Raw genomic sequence first — 12,357 nt, 5'->3', positions numbered from 1 at the left:
ATGGTTATAGGAAGGTTCCTTCAACTGTATGACTGTGTGACGCAAACTTCTTAGATAGTACGTTATCTATGTTTTTCTTGTCTTATACAAGATACCATCATTCGATGAATGCCGTTTTGTTTAAATTTTGGATGCGTACTATCGATACGATATTAAAACCCCCAAGAAAATAGCTCGTTCGTCGTTAAAAAGCCGGCAACTTACCTGGTGTTTTCCTAGTAATGTTCCTGTGATAATAATGTACAATTAGTCGTCACCCGATGCTATAAAAGAATGTGTAGCAGTGAGAACGTACCCAGTCCTTTGGGTCGGCGGCTGCGGGCTGGTCGCAGACGAGGGGGCGGCGCTGCAGCGCGGCCAGGATGCGGGCGCCGGAGCGCCGCGCCGCCGCGAAGTTGGGCGCGAACGACAGCGCCTCCGCCAGCATCCACGCGCCGTAGATCAGCGCCTCCGACACCCTGGACCGAACATAGCACCATACAACATAGCACTGAAGCAGTGCTCGGTATCGACCGGAATAGGTGCCTTTACACTCAGAATGAGTGTAAAGGAAAAAATGAAGTAGTGACTAGACTAGAGGGCCCCAGTCTATCGCGGGGCCTCGGGCACGTGCTCAGTGGGGAAGAGGGATCCGATGGCGGGGTACTCACAGTATGGCGTACTCGAAGCGCAGCCCCTCGCGCGCGATGAGCACGCCGCCGTACGCGAGCGAGACTGCGTACCCGAGCGTGGGCGCGCACAGGCACAGCCCGTACACCGCGCCCCGCACCCGCGCCCCCCCGCACCCGCCCCCGCCCCCGCCCCCGCCCCGACCCGCCTCCAGCAGCGCGCGCTCGTAGCGAGACACTATCGTCTTCTCCACGCCTAGTACATGAACAGACATCTTTACAAGTGATTAAGTATATCATTACATAGTATAAAATAAAGTCGCTGTCGCTGTCTGTCCCTATGTATGCTTGAATCTTCAAAACTACGCAACGGATTTTGAAGCGGTTACTTTTGAAAAATGAAAGGTACTATATAAAATATAATATACATATAATACATGTACATCCGTGCGAAGTCGGGTCGACTAGCTAGCAAATAATGAATAAACAGGAGCAACTGTAATTTTTTTGTTGTATGTATCGTTCATACATGATTGTATAGTACATTACCCCCTCGCTTATATAAATTATCTTCAGTAACAATCAGTTACTAATTTGATATTTATTATTATTATATAAATAAAATAAATATCAATTTTATTATTATTATGAATAAAATCAGACATTAACCAAAATTAATTAAAAATAAAATAGAATAAAAAATCATTTATTCTATACATTGAAGCACTTTTGAATTAAATTGTTTTATTAAGATTAAGATTTGTTTGATGAACAGTTCAATAATATAGCTTCGACCTGTAGGTATACGTATATATATTAAACATGGTGTGTGTGTGTACATACCGAGGCTGTGCACGGTGCGCACGTTGAGCACCGCCTCCGTGGCGATCCTGGAGGCGAGCTCTAGCGCGCGCCGCTCCTGCACCTCGGTGCGCTTGGTGATATAGCCTTCCAGGTATATCGCGCCGATTACCTGCAGTGGACACATTTGTTAATACATTTCGGTAGCTACGTACTACGATTGTTTTCGTTAATAGATATTACTGGCTGTACCCGCGACTTCAACCGCGTGGAATTTAACTTTATTAGAAAAAAAAAAGGAATAGCCTAAGTTACTCCTTATTACATCAGCTATCTGCCAAAAAAAGTCCTGTCAAAATCGGTCCAGGCATTTAAGAGATAATCCGGAACAAAGACAGACAAAAATTGTAAAAAAATGTAATTTTGGTGTATGTACATACATATGTATTTATATTCACATGCATGTAGTAAAAAACGGTTATTTCAATATTACAAACAGACACTCCAATTTTATTTATATGCATAGATGAACATTACTGCAGCGTGAACAATAATGAATATATCTGTAGGGCTTTTAAAATTACCAGTTGTCCAGAAATGGACAGATGGGTACGAAAAGGGTTCAATTTAGCTGAAGAGTTTGTTTGTTTGTTTGAACGCGCTAATCTCAGGAACTGGTTCGAATTGAAAATTTCTTTTTGTGTTGGATAGTCCATTTCTCGAGGAAGGTTTTAAGCTATATAACATTACGCTACGACCAATAGGAGCGGAGCTGCAATGAAAAATATTGCAAAAGGTGGAGAAATGAAACGCAGACGAAGTTGCGCGGGTGAGCTAGTATATTATAAAGGCGTTACTTACGCAGGGCACACTGAGCAGACTGACGAGGGTCATCTTCCAGGAGTAGGCCATCGCGAGCGCTACTCCTATGAGCATGGTGCTGAGTCCCTGCAGCACGGTGCCCAGCCGGGTCCCTGTACATAAGTAATTATTGTGAACTCCGTACTTATTCATCATCAGTCCCATCAGGCTGCGGCCTAGGGGCGGCAGATTTAATTAAATTAGAGAACATTATTATTTTAGAAAGGTAATATAACTACATGGGGTGTCGGAAATGAAGTGGTCTACACTCATAAAAAATATATATCTGACACTGTTCATCATCACCATCTGCTTCTTCCTTATCCCATTTATTCGTGGTCGTCGTAATATGTTTTTCTCTTCCATTCATCCCTGTTCGCAGTCATCTCGTTATTTACTCCCTTTCTTACCATATCATCATTCACACAACATACTTATTCTGCGTAATAAATAGAATTTATAAAAGTAATGATGAATGTTAGCAATGCAGGGAAACAGGAAAATATTAGTTTGAATCTTGTGTATCTGTCTACATTGTAGCTTCTAAAACTATGGAAGGATTTCTTTATTTGAATAGACGAAAATATTACAACTAAATGAGTTGTGATATTTTTGTCTATTTAGTGAAAGTTAGACTACTTGCATTGTACTATACTAGAGTGGTTGATCGGCTTGGGATCGCGAGGCAGGCAGAGGCGGTGTGGTGGTCTGATGGTATGTTGGTGTGATGGTGTGATGGTGTGATGGTGTGGTGGTGTGGTGTGGTGTGGTGGTGGGCGGTACCTGTAGCGCCCTGCACGGCTGCGCAGTCTGTGGCCAGCCGCGCGCACAGCGCACCCACGGAGTTCTGCGGCGCGTCGAACCAGCCCTGCTCCTGTAGCAAGTACCAACAACACTGGTGTCAGTCTACACAGCAACAGTATATCTACTGCAATAGTAACATCATATTAATTTATAACCCATACACACTCCAATAATGACGATGTTATACATGACACACAATTAAATTAAATGTTCTATTAAAGATCACTCTAACATAACATTAATGATCCGAGAAAATACATTGCGTCGATTCGCTGCCCTGTTGAAAAATGACTAAATTTCTGACAAGAGCAGGTTACTTTATTACGTTAACAGGCTCACAATAACATACATATATTATTAATTCAGAAACTATAACACTGGATAGAATATTAATCTAATGAGGAAAGTTAAAGAGAGCTGGCTGATATGTCAGTGTGTGGTGTGTACCTGGTAGAGATAGTTCTTGAAGGACAGGACTCGGAGCCGGTCTGTGAGCGCGGTGCCGGCCCTGTTGAACAGCCACGTCTGCAGGAACATGACCAGCCCGCACACGGCCGCCACCACCACGAACAGCCCCGCGTACAGCTGCGACTGGCGCAGGATCAGTTCCCCGTCGGAGTCGCCGAACATCTGCCAACAATCGGGACATTATAATCTAGTATAAAAATCCTCGTGCAACACGTTTCGTGTTTATATTCCTCCGAAGCTTGACCGATTTTGATGAAATTTTATATGTATATTCATTAGGTCTGAGATTAGGTTTATAAGTATTTTTATACCCCTAAGTGTTAAGGGTCGCTCACCCAAAAATTATTGTTTGTTCATTATTCCGACATAATTTTTATTTTAAAAATTAAAAATAAAAAAAAATTGTCGAAAAAATGAGTGGCAATAAATTTTTTTATGTACCTTTTAATGCCGTCTTTTTTCGAAACAACCCTAAATTTTCACCCTTCTTTGATGGTAGAAGGGTGAAAATTTATTTTATTTTTAATAGGGACTTTAATGTATATGGCAAAACAACGTTTGCGGAGTCAGCTAGTATATATATATATACATATATAGTATAATAAAAAAAAATACAAGTACACTAACCCCGTATAACCTGGAGAGGAGTAAGGCAAATACGGGCATGGTGGCGCCCACCAGCAGGGACGCCAGCCCGCCGCCGGCCAGCAGCGGCCACTCCGACGCGTTCAGCTTCAGCAGCGACCACGTGGACGCCGACGGAGCCTCTTCTTCCTCTTCTTTCGTATCGTCGGAGTCCTGTGACATACGTAGCATGTTTCAAACTGACGTATAAGTCATTAATTTGCCATTAAACTAGGAAATATAAATAGAAATAATCTTTATTCAAATAAACTCATTACGAGCACTTTTGAATAGTCATATTTTGATTCTACCACTCATTCGGAACGCAGATTCATCACGAGAAGAATGAGCAAGAAACTTGTGTTGCTCTTTTTAATAGATGTTTATTTTATATAAATAATTACAGTATAACAAGTAAGAGGCATGCGATAATCAACGTAGAAACCGCTACGCACTTATTCTTAGTGCAATCAGATAATATTGTCAGAGCTATGGATTTTTAATTTTTCCAGGAAATACAAATAGTATATTATTTTTTGTAATATGTGTGTAATTCTAATGTGTAATTCTAAAGCATGAACTATATCAGTGTGAAGTTTCAACAGAATCCGTTCAGTAGTTTTTGCGTGAAAGAATAACAAACGTCCATACTCACAAAATTTCGCATTTATAATATTATTAAGATAAGAAAATGCTACTGCCAGTCAGAATAATGATAGTGATCCTTATAAAGGTAAAATATAGACATATAATAATTTACTTGTACGTATTCGGTGAGATCCAGGGGCGGCGGTTGTATGTGTGCGGCGGACACCGCGCCCAGGCGGATGCTGCTCCGCGCAAACGTTTCTGTAATAAAAACATGAAATATTTTTATATGAAATACGATTTACGAGGTACCAGGAAAACCCGCCACCATAGACGCTGGTCTCTGCAAGCGACAGATCGAAAGTATCTGATTTGTATTTAAATTTATAGTTCAGTCTTGTTTGATAAGTCATTTCTTTCATTCTCTTGTCAATAGTCTTTCTGAATATAGTTTCTCAATATACCAAGTCTATTACGTTTTACCTATATACAAATAAAATAAAACTACAACATGAAATTCTGCTCGGTTGCGTTAGGAGAGACCTATGTCCAGTAGTGGACTGCAGTGAGGTGATGATGATGATGATGATGATGATGAGTGAGGACGGAGCGGGTGTCGTTGCGTACCTCCGCGCACGGAGTGTCTGCTGGTGATGCTGCCGGTGCGGCGCGCGTGCAGCCCGCGCGTCAGAGGACTCCACTCCCCCTCGCGCTCCTCCGCCCCCTCCGAGCCCTCCGCACCCTCCGCCTCCTCCGTGGCGCTGCTCAGAGTGTTCGCTATACTCCTGCGGGACGGGCCAGATGCTTTATAATAATCTGCTCGAAAGTAAAGCGCTGCAGTCTGTTGCGGGTGAATAATAAGATGTTGCTGGTCGAGACGATGTATATTACAGATGATGATAAACTGACAATGTGTACATAGAAATAATGATCTTATATACTAAATAAAAGTAGGAAAATGTAAGGTGGGGTGACACAGTTTAGATACAGCAGTGCCTAGTAGACAATATTGAATTTGTCTATATTATTAAATGCAATTATTATTTTGATGTATCAACTGTGTCCCATTATTCCCCCCTTGAGAGAAAAAAATATATATATATTACACACAAAAAAAAATATAAAAGTTAACTGTAAAATTTAAGATATTATGCACTTTAGTAACAATAAAAATTCATTATACCCAAATAACGACGTAAATCTTCGACTGTCGTGGGTTTAGGGTACTCGTCGATTGCTTGCCATTTTTCTTGCGTTGGTTTCATCCCTTGGCTCGTTATATGATAACCAAGAAAATATATTTGTGAAGAACTCGCATATCATATTAATTGTTTGCGGCGAATAATTTGATTTCGCTAGTGCTCTTTTTGGTCTGTGCTTGTTTTTTTATTCATCGAGATTTTTGCTTTCGGTGTCCATTATATAGAGTCGGGTATAGCTAGGCGGTTATACGGATGAACAGCACAGCGGTACGTCTTATTATGCGTCGAATCTAGTTTTCCGACGGTTGTCCATAGGAGCGCGGCATGTCACAGTTGTATGCCTTTTCTTTATATTTGCGATGATATAATATAAATAATAGTCATTTTTCTGAATGCAATGACCGTAGGTGCGAATTTGACCTAGATCGGTAGTTGCTGCGTCTGTTTGTGTGTGGCGAGCGCTTTTCGCGTATAGAGATCGCAGTGTCGCAATTAGTGACGACAGGTGTGCAATGACGTCGGCGGTGACTGTTGGCTGTACTTTTGTAGACAGCATTTTTGCTTTATTTTTCCAGTTTCAATTTTTCGTCCAGAGATTATATCCAGCAGGCAGTTGTGTTTACTGGGGGTCAGTAGCACGGCAGGATCCTTGTTGCGCAGTATTGCCAACGACTTTTATGCCTCTTGAATTTCCGAATATATGTGTAATCGTTGGTGGTGCGCAGGATGCCGTCAGACAGAGATTTCTTGTTTGATCTCGTCGTTTTCCCAGGTATTCTCGACCACGTCATCACGTCGGGGTCACCACTGTTGCGGGTGAATAATAAGATGTTGCTGGTCGAGACGATGTGTGTGATAAACTGACAATGTGTACATAGAAATAATGATCTTATATACTAAATAAAAGTAGGAAAATGTAAGGTGGGGTGACACAGTTTAGATACAGCAGTGCCTAGTAGACAATATTGAATTTGTCTTACTAGACATTATTAAATGCAATTATTATTTTGATGTATCTAGGTGACTGTGTCCCATACAGTCCATCTGCATTCTATTACCGCAGGAACAGACTGATACAAATGCAGCGTTACTTCGCTGCGAGTTATATTTAGTACATTATTTATTAACAAATTATACGCAGACTTTGCAATCTACTTGCTTCGATGTTATACATAGTGTCAGGTACGGCGCAGTCGTATATAGTATATAAATTGTCTCACTAAAACACTCTAAATCTTCATTACATAGTATAAAACAAAGTCGCTGTCGCTGTCTGTCCCTATGTATGCTTAAATCTTTAAAACTACACAACGGATTTTGAAGCAGTTTTTTTAACAGATAGAGAGATTCAAGAGGAAGGTATACATGTAAAATACATGTACACCCGTGCGAAGCCGGGGCGAGTAGATAGTAATATATACGTGAATTAATTTTAGTAATTTTTCATTCGGAGGTACGTGAGCGGTGTGTGGTTCGTTGGTGGCAGGTGGTAGGTGGTGGTACTCACTTGCCGGTGAGGTCGTCCTGCACGAGCCGCCAGTAGGCCCCGCGCTGCGCCAGCAGCTCCGCGTGCGAGCCCTGCTCCAGCACCGCGCCCTGCTCCAAGTATACGATGCGAGACGCGTTCACGATCGTCGACAGCCTGCCATATCAGTTAATTTAGTAGTTGGCATTTGTCTACCATTTTTATGGCACAAATATTTCATAGTAACATATATTATTGTCAGTAATAACTGTCACTGTAGTTTTACCTGTGAGACACGACTAGTGTGGTCCTGCCCTTGCTGGCCGCGTCCAGCGCTGCCTGCACCTGTAATAGAACAGGTAAGTCAGAACAACAATTCAATAGCATTAATTTTGACGACCTCGGTAGTCTAGCGGTCTAGCACACCGCTTTACGTCCGATGGTCGATTCCTCGCACGGCACAAACATATTGTATTCATGAGTATGATGTATGTATTTACAAAAAAAATTATCTGTGTACTTGTATCAGTTATCTAGTACCCGTAACACAAGCTTTAGATTGCTTGACTTGGGACTAGATGGCGCTGTGTGAATTGTCCTGAGATTATTATTATTTTCACATGCAAAAAACAAATTTTATGTGTTGTATGGTAGACCACGCCCAGTGCGACTGTGTGGGTGGTAGGTAGGTAGGGTGTGGGTGTGGGTGTGTGTGGGGGTGGTGACCTGTCGCTCGGCTGCGGGGTCCAGCGCGGAGGTGGGCTCGTCCAGCAGCAGCAGCGCCGGCCGCCGCAGCAGCGCCCGGGCCAGCGCCAGCCGCTGCTTCTGTCCGCCCGACAGCTGCGCGCCGCGCTCGCCCAGCACCGTCTCGTAGCCCTGCGGATCACGAAATACCAATCATTTACATGGAGCTACCTCTGATTGACATCGCCTGTCTACAAATGGTCCATATGAATAGTCTCTCGCCCCGGCGACGTGCTGCGTGTCGGCGACCGCGGCCGGCGCCGGATACCGGCCACTTTTCATTTGACCGGCAGGGTTTACACCAGTTTGTAAGTTTTAAACCATTTGTAACATAATTTTCTCATTACACTTAGAAGTCCATTTAAGTTTAATTGAGATATCCAACGCATAAAAAATCACTTTTAACTTTCAATTCTATATCTTCAGACTCTTAAATGTGTCGCGAGATCACATTAGAGGAAGAAGCACATAAGCACCGTTTGATTGAAGAAAAAAATTATATTCGTCTGAACAACATGGGAATGGTAAGCGCCAAGTCCTCGTCTCATGGAAAATAGAGTGAAATGATAAAAAGTAGTCACGTCGGTGAATTTACATGAAACTAAGATGGTACATACGTTGGCTAGTTTAGTGATGAACTGGTGCGCGTGCGCAGTCTTGGTGGCGGCGATCAGCTCTGCCTCGCTCACATGATCGAATCCCAGGGTGATGTTGTCCCGAATGGTACCGCTGAACAGCACCGGCTCCTGACCCACCACTCCTGTACGAGAACAATAAAATTAATTGTAGTGACAAATTCATTCATGTATCTTATTTCTGGAATAGGCAGAGAGAGGGAGAGGAAAGAGAGAGAGAGAAGAAAGAGAGAGAGAGAGGAAAGATAAAGAACCGTTACTTAAATATACACACAAGTCTTGCTTCATTCCAATACATGGGCTCCTACACCAGACAGCACAAGATCTATCTGATTGCAGAAAGTCACTTTAGCCCTCACACGGTACCTGCCTTATTATTTTAAATGTAGATTCCTAATGGTCAGCAATTGTTAGAGTTTGTGACGGTAGTGTAAAAAGCAAACACATTAAAGAGAGCTCTGACAGAGATGATTAAATGAGTAAAGAAGTAGGTAGGTAGGTATACGCATAGAATGAATGGCACATTATGGCACGCATTTCCGAGGTTTTCTATGAAGCAGAAAGTTTTCTCATGTATTTAAAATATACAAAATGTGTGTATGCCAAAACTTACCAATACTAGTTCTGAAGTGGTGAAGGTTCAAGTCTGTGAGCTTGTGTCCGTCGACGGTGATGGTGCCGCTGTCGGGCTCGTACATCCGCTGCAGGAGCTGCAGCAGGGTGGACTTGCCGCACCCGGACCCTCCCACCAGCGCCACCGTCTCTCCGGCCTTAACTGACAGTGTCAGCCCACGCAACACCTGCGTGCACATTTAGATAGTAAACACGAAATTTCCAAGATACGAACAGTGCTATGGACAGAATAGATTGTTTGATCTCTATTGTGTGATACTTTATTAACACAAAACCCAATTCGTAACTAAAATAAAAAGTAAATAGTATATACCTTGACATCTAGTCTCGAGGGATAATTGAAGTACAAGTTATCGAAGACAATGTTCCCGCTGAACTTGTCCGGCTTGAAGCCGACATCTTCCATCGCGTTGATGTTGGACTTCCTCTCGACGAGACGGAAGAGGGACTTGGCAGCGCCCCGCGCCGCCGAGAAGATCTCCAGGTGCGGCTGACACATCACGATACTTTGGGAGGCCATGAACGTGCAGAACAATATCTGAAACAGATCATGATGAACTAGACTTAAAAAGACGAGATCATAAATCAATAAATACTAAATCATCATGTGTATGCTGAATGGATCACCCTAGAACCAGGGATAAAATGGTAATCTTATTCTACTAACAACGTTACCAGAACATATTAAAATTGTTCTTTGAATATTTGGATAGGCAACAAGAACTTTGCTAGTGTTACAGTTCATCATCATCATCTCAAGCTGGACGACGTCCACTGCTGAACGAAGGCCTCCCCCAAAGATCTCCACGACGATCGGTCCTGCGCTGCTCGCATCCAATGCCTGCCAATGTTAAGACCTCCAACTCCAAATGGAAATCTAACCTTCCAATTGGTAATACGAGTTGTGACAGTGGTAAGAGGTCAAAGTGGGTACGAACAGTGAGCATGATCCCGGAGTGGTACTGCTGCTCTTCTGGCGGGAGGTCCATGTCTCGCACGCACAGCGCGGCGCCATACGCCAGCACGATGGAGTTGAGCGAGTACGTGAGCAGCCAGCCCAGCCCCGCGCCCGCGCCCGCCCACACCCCGCGCACCCGCGCCTGCTCGTTGGCGGGGCCCAGCGCTGACTGGTACCTGCAACCACACATGCCCTCTTATTGCTCCTACTGCTTTATATGACAACTAGTCAACATCCCAAATTCAAAAATCATTTATTCATGTAGGTCATTTTAGCCGCTTATGAGTGTCATAGTATTTTTTTCCCCACCATCCAGTTCAGTAAATAGATCCAATTGAGAAGAACTGGCAAGAGCCAAGAGCAAAGAGCAATTGATTTAGTTTTTTTTTAAAGCCAGTTTATTTACAATGCATAGGTATTTATATAGGTGTGGTGACAAAAGTGTTAATAAAATATATGAAAGTATGTACAAAGAGAGAGAGTTATGTGCGAGAGGGTAAGAGGTCAATAAAACTCGGTATCTTCTTCGTAAAAGAACTATCATACAGATATACAGCATCAGGGTAGGGTAGGAAGTAAGGCAGTTTTTTTCATGGATGATAATGGAATGGTGCACCCGCCTGCGCTAACGGTATACGCTGGCGGGGCACCAGTGGAGGATGATAAGATGAGCAGGATCACGTCTGTTTGACCTTCGTGATTAAATAACTAGGAAATAATCACGATGGTTTCCAGTGAGAACGGGTGGAGGTTACCACATTACTAACAATCCCCTTCTCCTCCAGTAAGGTAGTTTCTTCATTGTGACGACCACGTCTCTTCCATAATAGCATTCAAATTGAAAATGTGTTTTTTTCTAAGTTGGCACATGTCCGGATGTAACGGATTATGTAAACAGAAGTCCCTTCTTTTATGTAAAACGACAGCCTTGTCATCTACTCTTAATTCTGACTACATATCATTACATAGTATAAAACAAAGTCGCGGTCGCTGTCTGTCCGTCTCTATGCTTAAATCTTTAAAACTACGCAACGGATTTTGAAGCTCTATTGTTAAATGGATAGAGTGATTCTAGAGGAAGGTTTATATATATATATATATAATACATGTACACCCGTGTGAAGCCGGGCCGAGTAGCTAGTTGTCTATAATATAAACATCACATCACATTTGGATCATACAATGACACTTCCATATGACTGTCACGTTACAGTCCAACATATAATCACATATAACGTTGATTTTTTTTGCTACAGTCAGTTGTATAGTTCGCAGTTATTAAATACCGTAATTACACCAAAGTTTGTTTCAGTATTGGGTTAGTATTGTACTTTGTCGTCTGTAGAGTTTTTATAACTGTATTACCTGTGCACCTCTAGTTCCTCCCCGGCGTAGGCCCTCACCGTCCGTATGGCGGAGAGTACTTCCTCCACGATGCGGCCAGCGGTGCCGTACGCCAGCACCTCTTTACTTGTACACCGAGTTTGATACTGTTGACAATTTACATCTCTTATAAACTACACGCCTGAGGCTTTTGAAGTAGTTTATCTAACGACGGGTTCACGGAAAATAAGTGGCAATAAATTTTGAATAGATCCTACAATGCATCCGCCTGCGCTAACGGTTTACGCTGGCGGGACACCAGTGGAGGATGATAGGATAAACTCAAGTCAGGTCAGGTCAGGATGTCAACCTGCCATGGTACATTGCTAGCGATGGGACCTTTAGTCCACATTACTAACTATCCCCCCCCCCTAACATGCATTTGTATGTACAAGCAGCAAGTGATGGTTTAATACGGCAGGAGTTATAACTGCTTCTAATTTCCAATACTAATAGTAAAGAGGAAAGACGAGTCTAACTCGTACCAAGTCGTCTGGAAAGGTCTATTGAATAATTTTCCTCTTATCCGCTCATAAGACTCGCATTGGACTCGACTCATTTGACTTGTTATGGAGGGGGGAAG

The 12,357-nt window shown here is 42.8% G+C and overlaps 1 protein-coding gene across 1 annotated transcript in view; it reads right to left on the bottom strand.

The window, feature by feature from the left end:
• Positions 1–12,357, bottom strand: part of LOC131842284 (multidrug resistance protein homolog 49-like) — a 46,939-nt gene that overhangs the window by 2,981 nt on the left and 31,601 nt on the right. The window contains exons 6-22 of the mRNA XM_059190820.1: positions 11,757–11,881; positions 10,372–10,567; positions 9,747–9,971; positions 9,414–9,600; positions 8,783–8,925; positions 8,148–8,297; positions 7,708–7,766; positions 7,464–7,598; positions 5,382–5,539; positions 4,927–5,015; positions 4,170–4,340; positions 3,522–3,704; positions 3,054–3,144; positions 2,271–2,383; positions 1,452–1,581; positions 651–864; positions 296–458 (exon numbers count right to left, since the gene is read on the bottom strand). Coding sequence (XP_059046803.1) covers positions 296–458; positions 651–864; positions 1,452–1,581; positions 2,271–2,383; positions 3,054–3,144; positions 3,522–3,704; positions 4,170–4,340; positions 4,927–5,015; positions 5,382–5,539; positions 7,464–7,598; positions 7,708–7,766; positions 8,148–8,297; positions 8,783–8,925; positions 9,414–9,600; positions 9,747–9,971; positions 10,372–10,567; positions 11,757–11,881 — 2,532 coding nt within the window. The remainder of the gene's footprint in view (positions 1–295; positions 459–650; positions 865–1,451; positions 1,582–2,270; positions 2,384–3,053; positions 3,145–3,521; positions 3,705–4,169; positions 4,341–4,926; positions 5,016–5,381; positions 5,540–7,463; positions 7,599–7,707; positions 7,767–8,147; positions 8,298–8,782; positions 8,926–9,413; positions 9,601–9,746; positions 9,972–10,371; positions 10,568–11,756; positions 11,882–12,357) is intronic.

The sequence above is a fragment of the Achroia grisella genome, unplaced genomic scaffold, assembly GCF_030625045.1.
Source record: "Achroia grisella isolate CSIRO2021 unplaced genomic scaffold, CSIRO_AGI_Agris_v1 utg2156, whole genome shotgun sequence".
Taxonomy (NCBI): domain Eukaryota; kingdom Metazoa; phylum Arthropoda; class Insecta; order Lepidoptera; family Pyralidae; genus Achroia; species Achroia grisella.
Note: the sequence above shows the minus strand (reverse complement) of the source record. Positions and strands in the feature narration are given on the sequence as shown.